At 39.3% G+C, this 22,694-nt stretch overlaps 1 protein-coding gene and 1 long non-coding RNA gene across 3 annotated transcripts in view; one reads left to right on the top strand and one right to left on the bottom strand.

The window, feature by feature from the left end:
• Positions 1 to 20,773, bottom strand: LOC106915884 (PDZ domain-containing protein 4-like). 2 transcript variants are annotated; one of them, XM_014983821.2, is made up of 8 exons: positions 20,597 to 20,773; positions 9,931 to 9,984; positions 9,043 to 9,353; positions 7,806 to 7,893; positions 7,133 to 7,231; positions 6,988 to 7,050; positions 5,370 to 5,471; positions 1 to 3,025 (listed from the first exon to the last, which is right to left on the bottom strand). In XM_014983821.2, the coding sequence occupies exons 1-8, from the start codon at positions 20,654 to 20,656 to the stop codon at positions 1,025 to 1,027; spliced, it is 2,778 nt and encodes a 925-aa protein (XP_014839307.2). In that variant the 5' UTR covers positions 20,657 to 20,773; the 3' UTR covers positions 1 to 1,024. The 2 variants fall into 2 exon arrangements, with proteins under 2 accessions (XP_014839307.2, XP_014839308.2); XM_014983822.2 differs by lacking the exon at positions 9,931 to 9,984.
• The window catches only part of LOC106915885 (uncharacterized), a 9,743-nt gene continuing 6,158 nt past the window's right edge, over positions 19,110 to 22,694 (top strand). Inside the window, exon 1 of the long non-coding RNA XR_001417879.2 lies at positions 19,110 to 19,543. This is a non-coding gene — a long non-coding RNA (uncharacterized LOC106915885). The remainder of the gene's footprint in view (positions 19,544 to 22,694) is intronic.

The following is a 22,694-nucleotide window of genomic DNA, read 5'->3' on the forward strand; positions in this document are numbered from 1 at the left end:
TTTTGTTTTTATTACTTGGGCCTGTAGTGTGCCAAATTATGTTATCTCTCTCTAACACTCTCTTTTCATTGCCCATCTAGTATCAAGCCTAGTCCACACGTAGCCGGATGTCTGGGAAACTCAATAGATTTTTATGCGATTTGGCCTTTCCCACGTAAACTCTGTTTGATATAATCAAAAACGATTATTAATAAAAATTCAGATCCAAGTGGAGATTTGAGAATTGGAAACCGGAGATTTAGAGGTACATGCATTACAATCTGTGACAAATAATGTTGTGCTAATGTCACATGTGACCATTGTTTGGCCATCAATGGAGGAGAAATACGACAGAGAATTAGGGCCACACTAAGAAAATAAAAAAAACAAACATCACAACTATAAAATCACAAGAATAAGTACAGCAATAAAGTCATATTATGAGAATAAAGACACAATATTATGACTTTGACTTGTCTTGTAACATTATGACTTTATTCTTGTACAAGTTTATTGTCATAATGTTATTACTTTTCTTGTAATTTTCTTTCTTTTCTTTTTTTTTTTTTTAACTTTTTCTCAGTATGGCTATAATACTCCGTCGTAGAAAAATGACAGAGACCAAAGATCAGCTGCCGTACAGCATCTATCCAGTCATGCCATTCGTTGCCGTTAGTTGCTTTGACGCGAATCACAAACGACATCGTATTGTATTTTATAAACTTTATTTTCTAACACCGTATTTAAAAGTAGTTCCATCTCTCTGTCTGTCCACATAAATGAACCTCCTGGCACCATATTTAATTCCTAACAGGAAGTTGTGGTTCTTTGAGAAGGATTGTGATTGGCTGATATAGGTTTTAGCTTTGCAGTACACTGCCCCTATGGGTTTGGCATGTTTATTACAATGCTCAGTGGAGTAATTCAGTGAGTTCATGTGGATGAACACTTTTCTTAAACCGATCCTGAATATGCGATATTTAAAAAAAATTATTTGGCGGAGATATTTGTTTTTATAAAGACTCGGCTACGTGTGTACAACGGCTCAGACTGTGGTAACAGACAGCAGGGGGTTGTAGACTTTCTTCCCATCTGCAGACCTGCTCCCATGCGCCAGCAGCTCTTGTATAGTGATCCAGTTGTCCAGGATTCTCCTACTGCGCTTCTTCATGCTCCTCCGGTGGCAGAGTTCCAGTATGGATGCTGGTTCCTGCTGCTGAGGCGCCCCCTGTTGACCTGCCACGCTGCCGCCCTGCTCCCTGTCACGCTCCCTGAGGCAGTCGAGACGGCTCTGCATCATGAACTCCCTGCGCCGCCGCTGCTCTCGGGCTTTCAGCAGCTGCTGCTTTCGCTCCTCTTTGCTCCAGTAGCGACCCATCTTCATTTCGCTCACAGCGTCGTCGTCCGTCGTCATTCCGCTGCGCTCCTCTCTGATCTTCATGGCTCGCGCCTTCAGGAGGCGATCCCTCACGGGTCGTTTGGCCACATAGCGTGAGCCGTCGCTGCGGATCTTCACCTTCCACTCCATTCTGGGGGAAGCGGGCAGCAGTGAAGGGGACAATGCTGAGTGAATGCCATCTGGAATTTGGGGGACATCTTTACATGTGCTGCCCAAACTCATTGGACTCTCATCGTCTCCTAACTCTATAGTGCCCTCTTTGGGGGGATTCCTGAGTCCACCCAGGTGCTCGGAGGTCGAGGGTGTCCTCAGCTGCATGCAGCTCAGGTAGCGCTGCGGGGGCTTTACGTCCGTCTGACGGCGGGACAGATATGGGCTGTTTTCTGCACTGCGTCCACCAGCTCTCTCAGCTGTCCCATTGGTTCTAGGGTTGCGTCTCATTCCCCCATCCGAGCCCCTCCTACTTCCTACATCCCGGGACAGTGACCTAACCTTTACCCCCTGGCTGGATGTCTTTGCCTCACTTCCTCTCCGGTGAGTTTGAGGAGAGTATGGTTGGTTTAAGTTTGCTTGGATCCCGTCCCATCTCTCTTTTTGCCTGGTGGAGGGTGGAAGAGGAGACTGTCCTCCCTCCAGACTCTGAGTGGACAGAGATGGGTACTGTTCACTTACCAGAGGCGTGCTCCTGCAACTTTCTCCTCCAGTATTGTAGGCACTCGTGCTGTCTTTATCAGAGCGCTCTCTCTCAGGAAGCTCGTTAATGTCTGATAGAGCCTGGTGACAAGACTCCTCACTCACCAAAGATCCGTTTGTCTCCAAGCGCCCAGTTCCTAACCCAGTGCCTGTGCTTGCTCCATTTTTATCCTCATGAGGCCAAACCTTCATGCAGCGCTCCCTCAGCTGCTGCATCTTCTGTGCTCTCAAGATATTGCGACACTTAAACTCCAGATGGCGCAGTTCCTCTTCTATAAGGGCCATCTCATGCTGCGTCAGACTCTCGTTCCTATTCTCGTCCAGTGGGACATCCCCTTCCTCTTGTTCCACCCCCTGAACATTGCTGTTCTTCTCGTAGAAGCACTTGATCTCCAGCAGCTCTTTGTATCGCTCGCACTCTTCTTCAGTCAGCCCAGGCATCATCATCCTCATCGAATCGGCCATGTAGCTCCTCTCTAAACGTTCCACCAGCTCCAGGCCTCCTCCTCCATTGAAGCAGTCCAGTCCTAGCAGAGAGTCGGCACTGAACTGGAGGTCTTGGGAGTGCAGTAACGGTGGGGTGTCCCCTCTGCCCGACAAGAACTTTCGCATGCTTCCAGGTGTGTTGGTTGTGTTTGTGTTGGAGGCACTGGTGTGGTCGTCCCCTAGTAGGTCATGTTCTGACGACTCCTCATAGCGTGTGCTTTCGTCTGTCCGGCCAACCCCACTGTCCAACTCCTGGCTGTTGCTCAGGACAGTCTGGAGCAAATCAGGAGAATCTCTACTCAACGAGTGAACGTGATTGTGACCGGAGAGGACACCTCCGATGGCAGCGCTGATTTGTCCTGCACCTTGGACGGAGGGGCTGCTCCTCAATCTGGTACTGCTGCTCAAATGAACATCGTTGTCCAGAGGCTCCAGTTCCAGCTCGTCTGGATCCAGCTGGTTTTCATTCTAACCAGTTGATGAATTTAAATTTTTGCATTACAGAGGAGAGGTTCAATGTTGAGAAAGGAAATAATAGATTAGTAACGCATGTAGATAATTGAAAATTATCTAGTACTTGTACTCCAAGTATCTTTCCTAATACTTGCAGTTAAAGGGATAGAATTGTCTTACATATTCTCCAATCAAGTAACTGTTATCTTCAGTTACTATAAAATGCTGTTTTTTTTAAATCAAATATAACTTAAAAGAGATTTCAACTGGCAACCTAATATACAATTAGGCTCGTATCTTACTTGTACTAACATCTAAAGACTGCTGGTGGACAATCAGTGTCATTCAAAACGTCCTGCAACCATTGTTCACGGGATTAACTCTAATGTAGAAAGACATACGGTTTTCTGCTAAAAGTTCTCACTAATCTGAATTCACATATACAAGAACTTCAGTAACATCCCAATCATTATCCTTAGGGTTCAAAGCAAAGTGATAAACTTTTGAAACAGGAGAACAACAGGGAGAGACATGCTAATGTTAGCTGACTTCAGGTAGACATGTCTGGTTGGATTTATTTGTGGGAAAAAAGTTAAATCTACGCTTGTGGTCAATCTACTAAACCCCAGATTTAGATTATGTTGGTTTTATTAAAGTATTAAACTTCTATTGACAAATTCCCATTCTTAAATGACTCGGCCTGGAATCAGGGGGCAAAATAACAACAATTGTGATCGTAACGCTTCATTTCAGTCTGCAGTTCTCTTATTGTTTAAATTAGAGTAGTTGTCCTTCCTGACACCAGGTGGCGCCAAAGGTTTGAGAAACTTTCACCAGTTCAGTTTCTATTGAATGATTTGAAATTGATTAATTGGATTTAAAGAAAAGGATTTATTGAAAATACTTTTTAGTATTCAATGTTAGAATGAGACAAAATAATATTTTTACTTTATGCAGTTTCTTCTTTTTAAGGTTGCAGTTTAATTCAGAAGCTGATGTAATAAATTGAAAGTACTTAAACACCTTCCTCCCACCCTCCTCGTCCTCCTCTTTGCAGATTCTGTCTAATCTGTTTGATTTAAATGTGAACTGCATGCAGACTGCTAGACGTGTTGTATTGATCCTCTTTAACAAAGCCCCTCACTTCTTCATCTTCCTCACCATCAGATCAAGCTCTAATCTGTTCTTCTGCGTTTCCCTCTGATGATTATTCGTCCTTCTCTCCCACTCTCCCCGCCTTGAATCCTAATGTGGGACAATGCCCGGCCAATACAGATCTTATAAGACCTTTGTGGGCATTTACTCGTCTCCATATATTCAAACTCAAGGAGGTGTTGGAAGAGAGCAGAGTTTATTTGTGCTCTGTGTTTGACCTGCTCTGTTTTTAATGAGTGACTTTTAAATCTGCCCTGCAGCACAGAGAGAATACAAATGTTTCTCTGCTCACATAAACACTGCATGTCTCTGTAATTATATTCAGCAGGAAAAGCTTGCAGGTACCTTGGCGGAGGCGTTTTGCTTATGTAGGATCTCATATCTGTTAAAAGTGACCTTGTGAGTTCCACTACACTATTTGTCCTTGTTTCTGTGTTGATACCATCTTTGTTTTTAACATGTTTGCAAAAGAGACGACTCAAAGATAAAGAATTACGCTTCTTTTTCCTCTTACATTTGGATGTTTTCTTCTAAAATGTAATTTAATATCTGGCTTAGGGCTACAATTAACAATTATCTTTGTAATCCATTAATCTCTCGATTGTTCTCATGATTAATTGGATTACAAAATGGCACATACTGCTGATTTTTCATTTAACCACTTACATTTTTTAAGCAATATTAGGTTAGGAATACATTAAAACTTGGAAATAAACATTTCAATTTGTAATTTAAATAAGAAAATATATATTTTTCAAAGCTAAAAAAAGTACTTCGAACATCAATATATGAAAATTAATCAATCAAATGTAGTGCTTTTTCGATAAGCTGAATAATATTTAGATGGTAAAAGGTGTTTAAGATATTTTTTTACAGAATTTAAACCAGTTGAAGCTAAAACTTACAATCGATAATTTTTTTTATTTTAAATGCAAAATGTGTATATTTCTTGCACAACTTTGACTTAATTATGCAAAATGTCCACTTTTACGTTTGTATACTACATTAACGATTAATCGATTATTAAATTAACTGATTATTATTTCAATAATCGGTTCATCGCGAATAATCAGATTAACTGTTTAAGCCCTAATCTTGTTACATGAACTGTAAGATGAACTGAGAAAAATGTCTTTCCAGTTCAGCATTCAGAATTGAGTCTCGCAGCTCTCCTCCCCAAAGACTGCATATTCGATTTCCTCACCTCTATCTCAGGCCTGGCAAGGAGCAGGGAGACATTAGTGCTGTCCTCTCTGGTGAGAATAGCTACCGCCTCCTCTCTGTTCTGGATGTCCACTCCGTTTATCTGAGAGGAAGAGAGGCAGATGACTTTATGAGCTTATTCCAGATAAGCTCATAAAGATAAGATAAGCCAAAGACGGATTCAGTTAAACTGGACATGGATTAATATGCAGGAGGAATTCATAAAAGATACAGAGCCTCACAAGGAATCACAGATTTAACCTATGGCTGGACAATATATAAGCATTTCATATAGATAATTATTGATTTTTGTTTGTTTGTTTTAAATATCTGAAATGGTGACATGACCTTTCCTGTTTTATCCAGTTTTCACTTATTTTTAAGCAGTTATGAGGCAAAATGATGGAACTGGAACTGCTGCTGCACCAGTTGTTGCTAGGTAACCAAAGAATGATTGAGTTTCTAGGTATCCAAAGAATGATTGAGTTGCTAGGTAACCAAAGAGTGAGTGAGTTGCTAGGTAACCAAAGAGTGAGTGAGTTGCTAGGTAACCAAAGAGTGAGTGAGTTGCTAGGTAACCAAAGAGTGAGTGAGGTTAGTTGATTCCACCAACCTTTCTTAGCTGGCCATGAGAGGCTGAGAAGGTAAAGTATTTCCTCTGCCTACATCTCCCAGAATGCTGTGCGGTTATGGATCAGAGTTCAGTGAATATTCTATCTGATGTATTATCTATTGATATTGATATATTATTATTGATTTATTGTCCAGCCCTAACTTAACCACTGTAAAGATTCTCACATTATAATAACTTACAATTTATTTTACTGAGAGTTTAATAGCCTAGCAAAAAAATAGTGCAAAATTGTGAGGTTAAAAAAAAATGCATTACTTTGTATTTAGAAAATACAGTCCGCCTATGTGTAATTTAATCATATGGTACCAATACCAGACATCTCCCTCAGCAAATTTTGTATCTTTATCTAAAGATACAAAATATGGCACAGCTGCAGCTTTACAAGGAATACATAACACACTGCAAAAACACAAAGTCTTACCTGGACTTTATCATGCAAATATTTTATAACACTTGAAATAAGACAAAATTAACAAGTAACTTTTCAGCAAGATATAGGAGTTCATTTGAAGTGAATAATTCTTTAATATTGATTAAGGGGTAATAATTCCACTGGAAGATTATTTCACTTTTAACAAAACATTTTTCTGATGCTACAAAATCTGCCATTTGAACTAGTACTTTTTTATTAATATTCAAGAATTACTGACGTAAGAGAAGCTCTAATATATTTATGAAAAGTTACTTGGGAGTTAGTTTTGCCTTATTTCAAAGACTAATATAGAAATTAGACAAAAGTTTTTCTATTTTCAGTTCACTTTTTATTCTTTTTAAAGATGCTCAGGGTCACTTCACAGAGCAAACAAGATTAAAACAGTAAAATTAAAAACAATTAAGCTAAAAAATGAACTAATTGTGAAAGTGCAGACCAGAGCCCATACTTTTTTATTTGTAAAAAAGTATGGGCTAATTTGAGATGGTCTACATATAAAACACATTGAAGTTGGTAGATGTAACATGAAAAAAATTCAAAGGTTTATAATACCTGTAGTATTCTGTCTCCTTTACGGATCCGTCCATCCATCGCAGCGATGCTGTTTGGGTTCACCTTATAAAATAAGGTATTAAAAACCATAAAATCATTTAAAAAGTCTTTATCTAAAAACTAATATAAATTGTCTTGACTTCACCTCTCCCACGTAGATCCCAAGGTCTTCCTCATCATCGGTTCTGTAGCACACCGTCAGACCCAGTTTGTCCTGCTGACGGGATTTGTACAGCTCCACCTCCTAGAGCAGGTAAAGTGGAGGTCAGAGGTCACAGTTAATATGTACTCAAGGAAGAACAGCACTACTTAAACATATTTCTACTTAGAACTCGACGACACGGATGAAAAACTTAAGCTAAAAGACTTTCATATGAGTTGAATAATCATTGATTAGTTTTTTTTTGTTTTTAAATATCTGAAATACTGTTAGTTTGTCATTTTTAAGCACTCATGAGGCACCATGGTGAAATGTTAAACTGCTGCTGGCTCAGTTACTTGTTGCTAGGTTACCATAGAGTGAGTTGCTAGGTAACCAAAGAGTGAGTGAGTCAGTTGATTCTGTTGATTTTTTTTTTTTTTTGCTTCATTCAGTGAAGTTACTCACAGTGGGTTGAATATCCAGGAATTTTACTCGACTAAAAGTACCAATACTTCATAATAAAATTACTCAAGCAAAGGTTAAAAAGTACAACATAGTAAAAATACTCCTAAAGGTAAATTTTTTTCCAAAAAGTTATCAAAGTAACTTTTTGGAAAAAAAGTTACTTTGAGTTACAGAGTTTTTAAAGCCAACTCTGGATTTAAAAATCCCTGACCTCGTATTCCAGCTCGTCGTTTCTGTCCACTTCGTGCTGACTGATGTCGAAGTAGTCGGTGGGGTCGTAGTACACAGGCTCCGAGAAGCTGAGGACGAAAACATTCAGGAAAATACCTTTCAGTTGGAGCAGCCTCTGGACCAACACAGATCAGCTCCAGTTAATATCTTTCAAATTCAAAACTAAGTTATTGATCCAAATGTAAATTAAATGTTGTAACTTATATTAATTCAGATTTTGTCAAAGAGTTGTAGAAAATACAATTAGAGATATAGTAAACCAGGAGTGTCCAAAAGTCCGGCCCAGGGGCCATTTGTGGCCCTTAGATTTTTTTTGTTTTTGTGGCTCTAGCTGCAGCTCAACAATGTCACACATTTGTTTTCTAAACTTTTTTTGTTCAAATAAGGGTAAAATTATTACCAATATAATTTCTTACTATGTAAAAAAATTAAGTACAAACAAACTTTCATAATAAGTAAAACCTTGTTTATCTAGTGACTTTTATTGAAAAAACAACTTTGCTGCACACAAATCAAGATTTATTCAATTTATTAAACTTAACTAAAGTGTTTTGCAAGTGTTTTGCAAGAAAATGACCCAAATTCTGTTCTTATAACTCAAAGTAAACTTGTGTGACCGAGCCTGAACTAATTTAAAAAGTAAATGCATTTCCTTTTATTACAGCAAATGTGTAAAATCCTTCCTGGATAAAAAAAAACAGACTACTTTTGTTTTCTTAATTTGTTTTCAGTACATTTTGCTAAAAAAGACGTTAAATTCCACCAAAAAAATTCTAGGAAATTTCTAAGCTTGAAAAGTTGAAAATGTGCTTGAAAAAAACTCAGAAATTGAAAAAACCTAATCTCAGAAATTTTCTTGTAAAACCTTAAAAATTTCTGTTTCAAAAGTCAAACTTTAATTTTATATATCTTTTTAGAAAATTTCTGAAATTAATCTAAAATTTTTAGTTTATTTTCTTGCCAATTTTCTGCTTTTGGAGCTCAGAAATATTTAAGGTTTTATTAGAAAATTTCAGAGATTAGGTTTTTTTTTTCTAATTTCCGAGTAATTTCTTGTTTTTTCTAGATGTTTTATGAGATTACTTTTAAAATCTGAGTTTTTTGGAAATTAATTCTTTTTCTATCTGGCTCGACTACGCCATCATACCTTTGACCCCACAGTTTTGGCCCATGTGACCAAACGTTTGGACGCCCTGTATCGAGCGATTCCCACTCACAGTTCGTTGAACAGATATGGCTCTGGCAGCGGGGGCAGCGGCGGGGAGGGCGGCGGGTCGGGTGGGGGCGGCGCGCCGCAGGGATGCTCTCTGCTCCGGCCCAGAGTCAACATATGTTGGAAGCTGATGTCCGTCTGGGTGCAGCTGTCCACGCAGTCGGCCATGCCCATGGTCACCGCCACGGGGCCCCCGGCGGCCGCAGCCGGGGCCGCGCGTCTCCGAGCGCCCCGCTTCAGGATGCTGGACAGCCGGGGGTCTCGTATGTCCAGGGTGGGATCTCCAGACAGGCGAGAAAGCTCCTTCGGATTCACCTGCATCAGAAAATTAGCGTAAATACAGATCTGTTTGAAAAACTGCAACCATTTCATTTCATATCCTCCTATTTTTTATTTCATTCACTCAATGAATATGAATAGTATGATGGAGTATTAGATACAACGGCCTGTCAGGGCCATTAAAGGAAAAAAAGAAGAGTAAATTTCAGAAAATTTGTAGACGAAACAAGAAAATTTCAAAATTTTCAACTTTTCAAACTCAGAAATGTCCCTGTTTTTTTTTTTCTTTCTAGCATATCTTTGACTTTTCAAACTTAGAAATTCCTTGTTTTTTCAAGAAAATTTCAGAGATTAACCTCAAATTCTTTAGTCCTAATATGCTGTTGAGAAAAAGTTACAGTAGAATAAATAAAGTATAACAATAATTTTCTTGTAAAATATGATTTTCTTCTTGTAATACTATTCCTTTAAAATGGCTCACATGAAAACCTGCTACTGTACCTACAAACAAACTGCAACCTTGTTAGTACACAAAGGGAGGTGAATATCCTTTAGCCAAGTGTCTGCAAGCAGAAAACGCCAAACAGCAGAGCAGAAGGTAAATGAAAGAGACCTTTAATCGACCGTCAGCGTCAAGAGAGCACAGCATGTTGCCTACATGACCCCTCTGCAAAGAGAAACAGAAAAAAAGCAATAAAAACGGAGCTTTAGTGAATAATTAGATTTCTGTAACAGGTAGTAAAGGAGATAACCAAGGTTAAAAAGTGAATGCGAATACGACAACGTATTAGGACCATTGTTGACGGAAAATAAAGTAAACTTCTGCCGAAAATCTGAATTTTTTATATTAATTTCTGAAACTTTCTAGAAAAAAACAGATTTTAGTCAGAAATTTGTGAGAAAAACCTCAGAAATCTTGAGTTTAATCTCAAAGTTTTCTCAAATAAAACACATTGTTGAGTTCGAAAAGTCAAAAAACTTTGAAATTTTTAGATTTTCAGAAATTTTCTAGAAAAAAAAACAAGGACATTTTATACCACCAAAAGACAGAAATTTATGACAAAAAGCCTGAAATTTTGTAGAAATCCTCCAAACTAAATATTTAGGACTGAGCTCAATATTTAATTTTGAAAATAGATATTTAGGTTGGAAATAAATGTTTAGTTTGGATCTAAATATTTAGTCAGCAACATAAATATTTAATTTGAAAGCTAAACAGTTTCTAAACTAATATGAATGAATAACGGTGAAAATATGACTTCAGAAAGAGAATCTACATTTTTTCTACATAACAGGCTAAATAAACCTGTTAATTTTTTACAGTGTAACTTTACAGACATCGCCCGATAAGAAAATGCAGTTTGATAATCTGTTCTTTTGATTTGTTTCTGCTGGTTTACGGTTACGACCCGTCGTATTCCTGTCACTGCCAGCTGCGCTTTGGGCTTTAACTCAGCACCATAAAATAATACAACAGGTCCCATTTTACAGTGTTTTCATCGTTGGCTCAGATCAGCCTGCAGCAGCTGGTGAAACGGGCAGAACTGGTGATTTAAACTGACATGTTGAGCCACATTTTTGACCGAAAATGAGTCGGGATTCAGCCCGTCTTTGACCATTCAGCTGCTGACCTTGGACGTCACCGACTCCACGTCTCTCGCTCATCCCCTCCTCTCCCTCTCTCTCATCTCATGTCCCCTTTCCAGTAATTGCATGTCAAATCAATGTTCCCCTGTGCAGCCAAGCGAAAAAACTTTCCTGCCACATTCGGCTCCCTTGATATTTTCCACTTCTTTTTTATTTCTTATGTGTCTCTATATTTCTCTCCTTTCGTCTCTTGTTTTCTGTCCCCACGCGTCTCTCTCTTGCCTTTCTGGACTCTGGGTTTCTTTCGCCGTGCTGCCTCAGCAGTTCTGTCGGCTCCGTCCCCTCCCAGAAGAGCCGCCGCCTCGCCCTCCTCCACCTCCATCTATTTCAGCCGCTCCGTCTCCTTGTGTGTGTTTGTCCTTCCCTGCGCTAATGTTCCCCCATAAATCTTACTGTCTGTCTTAATGAGGTTCTTCGCAGCAAACGAGATGCTCTGCAGCCAACATGGCAGTTTGGTGAGGAAATGAATTAGTATTCTGTTATCTGTATGTTCTGCATTGTGCAAATATTTCTGCCTTGAATTCGTGATTTTATGCAGAAAGTGTCTGCATCCCCTCACTTTTTCCACAATACAAACCTATTTTAATACACCAAACAATCAGTAACATGTTTTCAGACGTTTGTGTGAATGTATAAGATAAAATAGTGCCATGCAAAAATATGAAGTATTATCTTCTTTTTATTTATACATTGAAGTTTAATGTATTTAAATGCATGATTATTGTCTTATGTGTCCATTTTTTTTAAACAAATGCACTTTTATGAATATTTTTACTACCCCTTACTCTTTTGCTTTAGTAATTTTATTATTAAGTATTGCTAGTGTTAATTCAATTCAAAAATATTTAAATAATCCCAAAGGGAGATCAAATTAATTTACTTGATTAAAATTTCTGTATACTCCACTCACTGTAATCTCACAATCTTTTTTTATTTATTTTTTATTTTTTACCAAAAATTCACCTCAGACACACACTTGGAGTTTTTGCTAAAGTTTACCCTAAACAGCTGCTTGGCTCGCATTGCTTTGGGCCGGCCCTGCATCCAACAGTAGACAACAGGACGCTTGTTTGTAAAATGTATAATACTGACTTTACAGGATTTTGTGAATAAAACAAATGCACAAAATATCTTAGAATAAATCTATGACAGAAGAAAATGTGTGACAAAGCGCTGTGGTCGTATGTTCAGCCTCAGCGCTGTTTGCTCTCAGAGCCGTTAGTAGACAGGTCTGTGGTCATGAGTGGCAGGTATGAATACTGATGGAAGAAAAAGAAGAGGGGATCTCATTTATTATCAATGAGAGGTGCTGAGATTGCTTTGAAGACGACTTCATGGAGGGTAATGGTTGCTCTGCATCACAAGCTCGACCGCTTCCACGTGTTGTTCTCTATTATCTGAGTTAGTAGGTCATCACATCCATCTTCTATTTATAAGCAACACATGTTTTTTTCCCTTCCAGATAATGATCAGCCGGGTCTCCACACCCAGCGCTTGAATGTGTTAAAAAACTGGAATTAAAATTCATAAAAAGTACTTGAGGATTCGCCGTGTTGGGGGGTGGGAGACGTGGTATCAGCAGCGGCGGTGGAGCTCTGGGTGGGGTTGATGTGGAGAGATGAAAGAAATGCAAAGTGTGAAAAAAGCAAAGCATGAAATGTTTAGCAGGAGACGGGGAGAAGAAGAGGGGGAGAAACAAAGAAAACAAGGAGGTGAAGAATACTGGAGGTAAACAGACTCCCACCAGGAGCTCCTGGGAAATTATTAAACGGCTGCTGCATAATTATTGTTATCTAATTGTCCTTTAAAGAGCAAACCGATCACAGGAGCTGAGATGAAAACAGGCGACGCCACATTAGGATAAAAGAAAACACTCCAAAAGTCACATGCTAACGTTTCCTCTCTAGAGTTTTGCTTCATGTTCATTTCAAACAGCTTTCCTATAAGCGCAGAAATCCTCACCAGGAACGCATCGGATTCCACTTGTTCAGTAATTGATTTTTCTCATCTCCCCTGCTTTGAAGACTGCGGCAGTCACCTCCTCAGAAAATCAATTAATCTGGGGACTGGGCTGACCATCTGCAGCTCCAGCTGGTTGACATCCAGCAGCAGGAGAGGAAGGACCGTGAAAAACAGACCAGGAGCCGCGTTTCCGTTACAAATGTTCGCAAATATTAGTCCATATTCCGCTGATGGCGAATGTTGTGTTTCCATTAAATAAGAAATTAATTAAAATCATATGTGAATGAGTCATAAAACATCAAGGCAGGAACAAATGTAAACACTTATAGGAGATGTTTTCATATTTCAGGATCAAAGAGGAGCAATAAATCAATTAATCGCATGATAAATTAAAATGATCTCAATATTTTCCATTTGCATGATTTCTTTTATTTTTCCCGTTTCTCTCTTTCTGCCAAAAACTGGATGATAAAAGTCTTCAGTTTGGTGTTTTAGCATGAACTAGCCTCTTTTTAAATGAAAATTTGGTTTACAGAGACTTAATAATTTTATTTGTCGTTTCTGTTGTTTTTGTTTCATTCATAAGAATGTGTATTTGCATTATTATGCCATTAGCATTACTTGATAATGGTCTCAGAACAATATTATCGTTTATCGCTATAAATTCTGGGACAGTTTATCGTGACAGGAATAGCAAAGAGCAGGGAGAAATGATCGATTTCATCCATTGATCGAAGTAGATAAGGATCAATTATGACTCCAGTGCAGCAGCTTTTTGACCAAACAGTCGACATAAATTTAAAGAGAAAGCAAATGAGGTGGATTAGCAGTGATTGATAGCGTCAGCCATGACATGTTGCTGCTGCCAGGAAGTTGAGCCGTTGTCATGACAACAACTGGGCTGTCATAAAACCACAGTTTTCAGTCAGAGGCATATTCAGATATCTTGTGAGACTGACAGCTACTGGAGCTCTTTCCTGTCCTTCATCGTCATCCACATTGATTCTGTGAAGATGCTTAGACAATATGAGTTATGATGTTTAATTTACCTTTGAGACAAATCAAGTAGTTTTGAATTGAATTGAATGCATATGTTGCAAACTGAACTCACCGCCATGTTGTTTCAGTTCCATTGTTGTTGCTGGTGTGTTTAGCTTCCTTTAATATTGGTCATTAATAACCATCAGGGGAACATTTCATGCGTTAGTGAGGGATCTGCTGCTTAAGACTGTAAAAATCTTTGCAACATGGTTTACAGCTGATATACACATGGATATTCTGTAAAAGATGATTGCTTCCCTTTATTGGTTGGAAGATTAAATAAATTTAAAACCAAATGAAACAACAAAATCTTGTCAAGTGTTTTTGGTCTAGTTTTTACAAATATTTCAGTAAACTTTAAATAAGACATAACTGACTTACAAGTAACTTTTCAGCAAAATACAGGAGCTTGTTTTAAGTAAATAATCCTTAATATTGAATAAAAAATACGAGTTCGACTGGCTGATTATTTCACTTGTAACATGGGAGAAATGTCTTATGAGTGAAATAATCTCAGTAGAAATAGTTCATTTTTTATCAATGTTAATGAATTATTCTCCTATTTCTTGCTGAAAAGTTAATTGTAAGTTAGTTTTGTCTTATGTAAACTGTACCGATATACAGATCTGGAAAAATATTAAGAGACGACTTAAAATGATCAGTTTCTCTGATTTTACTCTTTATAGATAAATGTTTCAGTAAAATGAACATTATTATTTTATTTTATGAACTACTGACAACATGTCTCTGAAATTCAAAGCAAAAATGTAGTATTTATTAGCAGAAAATGAGAAATGGTCAAAATAATAAAGATGCAGAGCTTTCAGACCTCAAATAATGCTAAGAAAACAAGTTGATATTCATTTAGAAACAACAACACTAATGTTTCAACTCAGGAAGAGTTCAGAAATCAGTATTTGGTGGAATAACCAGGAGGTTTTCAGTGGGATTCAGTGCAGTGGGCCCAGAGTTGTATTTGCACTAGAAACTGGACCAAAATACTTGGTAGGACTTTGTGTTTTTGCAGCGTTAATATTTTTTTTCAGCAGAGTTTTCTTGTCTCTGTCTCCGTTTGTCTTCCCTGACTCCAGCCCGTATCTGTCTGCAGGTCCCGATGTGTTTACCGCTGGTCGAACGTCGGCTTGTTTCTGCGTGCCACGCTGAACGACGGCACACTTAGGTTTGTTTAACGACACGCGTTGCCATGGAAACTGCCTCCTGCTCCATACAGAGCCAAGAGAGAGAGAAGAAGAAGCGAGCGGCTGCCGGTTTGTCGTGTCAGTGTGGGTCTGTGTGGGTCAGGTAATGCATGGTAAACACAACATATGCTTTATGTTTCTAATACAGTTCTGCTGTTGCTGCTGTGTCTAATTTATTAGCTTCTCCTTTTTCGTTACCTGAGGCTACAGTCGGTATCGATGGGACGGATGCCGATGGGTGTGTACCGAGAACCAGAGTGAAACGAATGTGCAGCAAAGGGCCGAATGTATAATGCATGACTTTTATTCCTTCAGCAAGAGAAGCATTTATATAGTTGAATTTAACGGCCTGAATTAGCAGCAGAACGTTGCCTTAAGCTGTGAAGTTCTGTAATTATTGTCTGAAAACAGACAAGCCTAATTTGAATTAAAATTTTACACTTGAGTAAAGAAAAATAGCCCCAGACTTGGATCCTGTGAAGCAGAAGAACAGAGCGTGAAGAACCATAAAGCTAAGATTTAATTACGTCTACCTCTTGCCTTTTATTTGGCCTGATATCAGCGCTAATCAGGCGGCTGCACAGCCAGATTTTCTGTTTTTCTGATTATTACACGCAAGAAATCAAACTGAATTTAAAAAAGCAGCATGCCGTCCACGATCATCCCTCGTCTGATTAATAGTTTTGTTTTTTACGTTGAAAATGTGCCAGCTCAGCCCAGTTTCCATTAGTATCTGAATGCATGTTGACTCGCAGCCAGCGGCTCTTCTGCTGCTTCATTATGCCATCTGCGTTTGTTCTGCTGTCCCACGCTCCTCTGCCTCCAACCAGCCGTGCTGCTTCAGCTCTAACAGACCGCTGTCTATAGAAATCCATCCCAGAGTATCTGTTTACCTTGCACAAACAACATCCCTGCAGTGGCTCTGCACACAACATGACATCTCTCCATGCTTCATCACTCTTCCTGGCTGTCGCTGTGGACTCTGCTCGTCGCCACGCCCGCGCCTGTGTCAGCCGGAGCTGAAAACGCTCCTAAACGGCAGCAGCACAGCGGAGCTCATGTTGACAGATCAGGGAAATCTTTTGCATGAACCCAAGGTTTGATTTTGACCTTTCATCTCCAAAGATTTGTGGGTTTTTTTTGTTGTTGTTACTTTAGCTAATAGGGATGGACGTTTATCGCATCATTTCGTTGCACAAACATAAAATCTTTTTTATTTTTTTTTGTTTAATTTACAGTGCAAATACATTTGTACATTTAAAATAAGAGAAACAAATTTACAAGCAACTTTTCAGCGAGATATAGGAGCTTGTTTTAAGTAAATAATTCCTTAATATTGAGTAAAAAATAGTAGTTTCACTGTCAGATAAATCCACTTTACAAAAATACATTTTCCCATATTTTGGTCTAGTTCAGATATTTTCTGGTGCAAATATCTTGGTACACTTTAAATAAGATGCAACTAACTTACAAGTAACTTTTCAGCAAGATACATGAGCTTGTTTTAAATCAATAATTCAAAGAAAATGATCTATTTCTACTGAGATTATTTCACTCAGACATTTTTCCCATAAGTGAAATAATCTGAAAATGAAACTAGAACTTTTCCATCAATATTGAAGAATTAAAGACTTAAAACAAGCTTGCATATCTTTCTGAAGGGTTACTTCTAAGTTAGTTTTGTCTTATTTCAAGTAAACAAATATATTTGCAGTAGAATTTAGGTGAAAATATTTGGTAATAAATCAGATTTTATTTGTGTAGCACATTTCAGCAACATGGCAGTTCAAAGTGCTTCACATCATAAAACACAAAAATCAACTATTAAAACACTACATTTTCCAAGTCTCTACACGTCAAAATGTTTGTTAATGTTTCATTAATTATGTTTCAAAAGAAACTCTAAACAACTGGGGTTTTAGTTTAGAGTTGAAGCAACTCAATGTTTCGGCTGTTTTGCAGTTTTACGGCAGTTTGCTCCAGATTTGTGGTGCGTTGAAGCTGAATGCCAAATAAAGGTTTTGGTAAATTTTATGTTTTTTATTTATCGTGATAAAATTCTGATAAGAATGTTGATCATATATAATTAATGATGTTTAACCCACCCAAAGATATCAGTATTGATAGTTTTACTTTTTTCTCCTCTGTTTTTTATTGATGAAAGCATCAATAAATACAAAGGCGCAGTATTTCTGTGCAGCTTAAATCACACTTCTTTATGTGACTGGCGTCCTAAAGAATTACAAATGGGAACGTTTTTCGAGAGCATTATTTGTATTTGTGGGACTGTAATTGTGACACACAGTCATACAGTCCCCTAAAAAATCATTCTTATTGTCACTTTTATCGTTGTCACAATAGAAACAGAATGTTGTGATAAAACTTTAAGTCCATATTGTCAATCGCTTGTGACATGGCGCACAGACAAACAAAAAAGATGAACATGTTTAGTTTCTGGAGACGTTTAAAGAGGCAGATTGTTGCCAGAGATGACTCTTTCAGGGATTGTTTGCCTTATTTCTTTGTTGGATAAGGCTGCTGATGTTGAACCTCCTCTGGATTCACAATCAGCCTCCATGCACCATTTTTCTCCTCGGCCTTCACCTACAAGATTAGTGGGCCCTCCCAGAGCTTTTGTACTTTAATTCCCCCTTGCTATACGAAGCATTCATATTAATTATTTTGAAGGTCGAGCTGTAAGACAAAAAAGGACCTTAAAAAATGAGTTTGGCCTTTTTCTCTCCTGGTTTCATTTGCATGTTTCTGCTCCCTTTTCAACTCATTAGCCTGCCTTTCCTTGGACTCTTCCTGTGCTTCTCGCTCTCTCTCTTTTGGCATTGCCTCTGGCACCAGATGCAGCCAAGTCCAGCACGCAACAGAGCTGTTGCTCTGTTGCGTGCTCCACAGCAACAGAGCTGTGGAGCCCCAAAGCTGAGGCTTTGGGGCTCCACAGATACTAAGTGTTGCTCTGCATAACCGTGAGTGCCGAGCGTTTTTCATGCGCTGTTAAGATGAAGATCTATTTAGGGTTGAGGGATGTGTCACCGGGTCGCCAAGCAGGAACGTTTGTGTGGCAAAGCACAGCCAGATGATGAGCTTACTCACAGGCAGACTGAGGTCTCTGTTGGCAGGTGGTGGGGAGGCTGTAACCGTGGCAACGCCTCTCTTCACTTTACCCCGGTTTAACAACCCATCCATCCTTGTGGCTCTGAGGCTCCGTCTACTTTTGCTCCGTTCGATGCTCTCATGCTATCGTAATCACAGCGAAGCATCATTATTCTAATTATCACTATCATTGTCGCTGAATGACTGCTTCATGCTGCAATTAGGAGCACGGATAATAGGATAATGAGCTTACATCTGCATTTAAAACAATAAAAGGAGATGAACATCGAGCCAAAAGAATGGTTTTACGTCATTTTCAACCAAAATTCAGCTTAATTTGATTTATTTTGTTTTGTGACTTAGCATGAAGATGTTTTGATTTGTATTGTTTTATTTCTGCCCATGAAGATATCTGACAAGATGGCGTTAATGATTTAAAAAGCTTGTAAAGCTGTTGGTTTTTGAAATTAATGATTTGTTTGTGTAAGATATAGTAATGTCTGTTGTTTTCTGCTAAAGAGGAAAAAACATCATGTGAAGTGTGACTCTCCATAACAATGCCTTGCATATGATTCATACCGCCTGTGTTTTACTCATCTTACATTACAAGCACAGCAACAAGATTTCAGCTTTATTTTATGTGTTAGACCGACACAAAGCAGATAATAGCTGTTCAGTGGAAGGAAAATTATTAAGATTTCTATGAATAAAAACCGAAAAGCCTTACTAGCATAGCCTATTTTGCTCCGATACGCTAAAATATAAGAAAATAACACAACGAATTGCCTTCAGAAGGTGTGATGATCAGAAAACGCACCATGTTGGTCAAGAAGGGTAACATGTAGCATCACTGTGAACAACACAGCATGCCCACCATGAAACGTGGCGGTGCTAGTGTCGCATTGTGGGGATATTTTACTTCTCCATTAACAGCAAAAGCTGGAGATTATAGAAATTGCATGGAGATAAAGTCGGGGCAATTCTAGGAGGAAACCTGCTGAGGTCGGGATGGAAGTTCCCTGTCCACTAGGACTCTAAAAACCACTGGCGTCTGGTCCATAGGGGGCGCTGGAGCGCCGCCCTCACAAACATAGAAGAAAAAAATAAAAATGATCAGCAGTGAATTTCCACCGACAGACTCAGTACTCTTCTCGAAGCTAAATAAACATTGTTAGGTAAAGATAATAAACATTTGTCGGCGCCCGGATACCAGAGTTTCTCGTTGCCATGGTGATAACGTTGCTAATGACGACGGCAGTCGAGGATTTTCCGGTAAGCTACAGCTTCTGTTCTTAAGTACGTTTTATTAGTTTTAGCTGCCATATTGCTTTGCTCTTTTTTATTTACATTTTAATCCGCTACTTTCATTTGTTCTTTGCTTAAAATCAGTTATGAAGGTTGCTGTGGTTTATTTGACGCTTATATGTTCTGGTTAGCATGTTGCTAATGGTGTTGCTAAGACTTATTTTTTAAATTATTAATGATGATGATGCTGTTGCCTTTTTTGAGTTTAAGCTAATATTATAATGTTAATGTTTGGTTTATGTCAGTGTTTTCTGGATCAAATGGCTGACTATGAACATTCAAAATATTTCAGCTTCACTACAAATATTTCAAAAAACACTCATAAGTAAGAATGGCCTATTCAAAGTCCTGACCTAAATGTGTCTGTGCTGAGCCTCTGGCTGAGCTTCACCTATTTTCCACAAAATAACGGGTCAAATCTTCAGTCTCTACATGTGTCATTTTAAAAAGGATTAATTCAGAGAGATAAAATACAAATTAGATTAGGTTTTCCAATAAAGAAGTCAGAAAATTAAAGCTATAATTTTTCTTTCACTTTAGAACCGTGAACTTCTTTGTGCCACAAAATGGCAATAAAAGAAAATGCATTGACATTAGCTGTTGTCAAACTCAGGGCGCGGGGGCTAAATCTGGTCCATCAGAAGTTTTTATGTGACCCTCTAGACTCCAGATAGCTACATAAATAGATCCTTCAAAATAAATGTGTGCATATCATTTTATCAATCAAGTCTAAGCTGTTTTTATCTGCAAACCGCCAAAGTACATCAATGTGACAATATTATTTAACTCATTAAATGCAGAGCCAACTTTGTATTCATAGTTTTGACTGTTTGCTAATGGGTAGTTTTATCAGTACATTCTGCCACAACTGGCCCTTGGAGGACATTCATGATCTTTAATTAGCCCAAAGTGAAAATGAGTTTGACACCCTGTTCTAATTGCACAAAATATAAAAAGTTGAAGGGATGTGAATACTTTTGTAAGGCGGTCAGTGTTAGCTCAGAGGAGGAGAGCGCTCACCTGGAACATCACCCTGTATTGCTCCTCAGGCTTTTGAACCACACACATGTTGCACCCCATGGCGACGGCTGGCAGGGAATGACGGACCCTGCTGGTCCTCCAACTGAAGTTTGGTTCTTAAGGCAGTATTCTTTGTCTGTGGCAGTGGGAGAGCCCCACCCTCATTCGCAGGGGGTTGTGGTGTGTAACACCAGTCCTCTTCAGAGTGACACACAACTCATCCACAGCAGGGAAGGGCACAGTTTAATCGGCTGCGTCACTGATCCGCTGTCTTTTGTTGTGCTCAAACGTTGGAAATCATTTTATTTCCATTGAGGTTTGTGTGCTTATTGGCGGATCTCTCTTCACACTCTAATTGTCCTGCAGGTTTGTGCTTCATTAATCAATCAGGCACCAGTTTCAGACGTGTCAGTGCTTCTCCCAGACAAACGCGATGGTGCAGAACTCCTGCTGTAGCCAGCTACTCTGGGTCATAGAGGTGTAGAGCTGCAGCATCGAGTAGTTACTCCCAGAAGACGCCCGCTGTGGCTGAACTCCCCCACTCTCACAGTGCTACCCGTTCAAACAATGAGACCATCTAACAACTTGAGGAGGCTGCCTCTTACTCCTCAGTCCCACATTGTCCTACCCTCCTGCTTTGCTCTCCAGGTTTGCTGAGATAATGTGTCTTTGCTTAAAGCCGAGTCAGCACTCTGTCTTGCTCTGGTCATCTACTTAAGGATCAGCGTATGGTTAGAGGTATTTCTTAATGCAACTGCACTGAAACTCCTTGAGGGCATGAGTGGGATTGAAAGCTTTGTGTCAGGTTGTGCCCATGACACCATTAGCCAGAAGCTGCAAGCCCTTCCTGTGCACTGAAGATAAGGTAACCTGCGACACACCATCCTTTGAGCTACAAGCTGTTCTACTTACAAACACACACCACTATTTATTCAGAACAATACAAGGCATTTAAATTAACTGCACCTACAGTGAGTCTCAGAAATATTCCATTAGTCCTCGGATGTGGCTCACTCAGCACTCAAACTGCTTCAGGGTGAACTAGTGATGGATTATGTTTAGATTAGTGACCTCTTGAGCAGTAATCAGACAACACTTCAAGATGTTGAGAGAAAATCAATAAAAAACAGCTCATGGATCAGTTCGATTTGCTGGCATATTGAAGAAAGGGTTTTTCCCCCTTGAAATTCTGCAGACATGCTCCTCAATATTGATAGTTGCCCTAAAGACCTCTCTTTTCACAGTTTGCAGGGACCTGATCTCAATCTTAATGCAAGTTCCTCTCCTGTCTTCTTCCTGTGAGTCTCGTCGTCTGGGTTAAACCTTCATCTTTTTCTTTAATCCTTGAGCGAGGATCGTCTTGTCTGAGAGGTCCATCGACAGGGTCGCACAAGCTAATCCTCAGTCAAGGCTCCACAGTACCTATTTCCTTTTTGCGTAAAGCCTGTAATCCCCCAAACTCCGACTCCTCTCACCAGCCACACACTGAGATGAAAGCTATCTCTGTCCAATTAGAAGCATGACAACTTGGCCAAAACAACCCCAAACTCTGGAGAGCGAGGCGCCAGACGCGCTCAGCAGGCAAGTGTGCTCCAACTGTCACCCTTTTCCATTTTCTCCTGCTTCATATCTATCTACATGTGTCAGCCCTACATGACTGTCAGGATGATGCTCTGCCTCTCATCTCCTTCAGGATGACAAACACGACATGACAGGGTAAATATTGCCTTCGTACATTTAAGAAAAAGAGTCCTCCGCTGGGGAAAAGAAAAAAAAAATGCACGTGGAAAAGTCAGTCCATCATGAAAAACAATCCAGCATGTCCAGATATCCCTCCCCTTTTTTTTCTGGTCAGGCTGATTGTCGAATCCTCGTCAAAGTGTGATTTTATAGTCAATAAACGAAATGAGAGCGCTGAGAACATTCCAGGTGGTTGGAGTGGTGAGCAGTGCCTGTCTCAGGTCAGTGATAAATGTCCATCAAGATCAGAGGAAGCTCTAAGGGCTGATTGGAGGAGACTTCTTGGCTTCTCCCTCCGGGAACGCCAGTAAACGCACTCCCCCCTCTGCAGCAGGGGGGAGGCACAAAAGGCACTTGT

This window comes from Poecilia mexicana, unplaced genomic scaffold (genome assembly GCF_051168715.1).
Source record: "Poecilia mexicana isolate PSO_F unplaced genomic scaffold, ASM5116871v1 scaffold_7, whole genome shotgun sequence".
Classification (NCBI taxonomy): domain Eukaryota; kingdom Metazoa; phylum Chordata; class Actinopteri; order Cyprinodontiformes; family Poeciliidae; genus Poecilia; species Poecilia mexicana.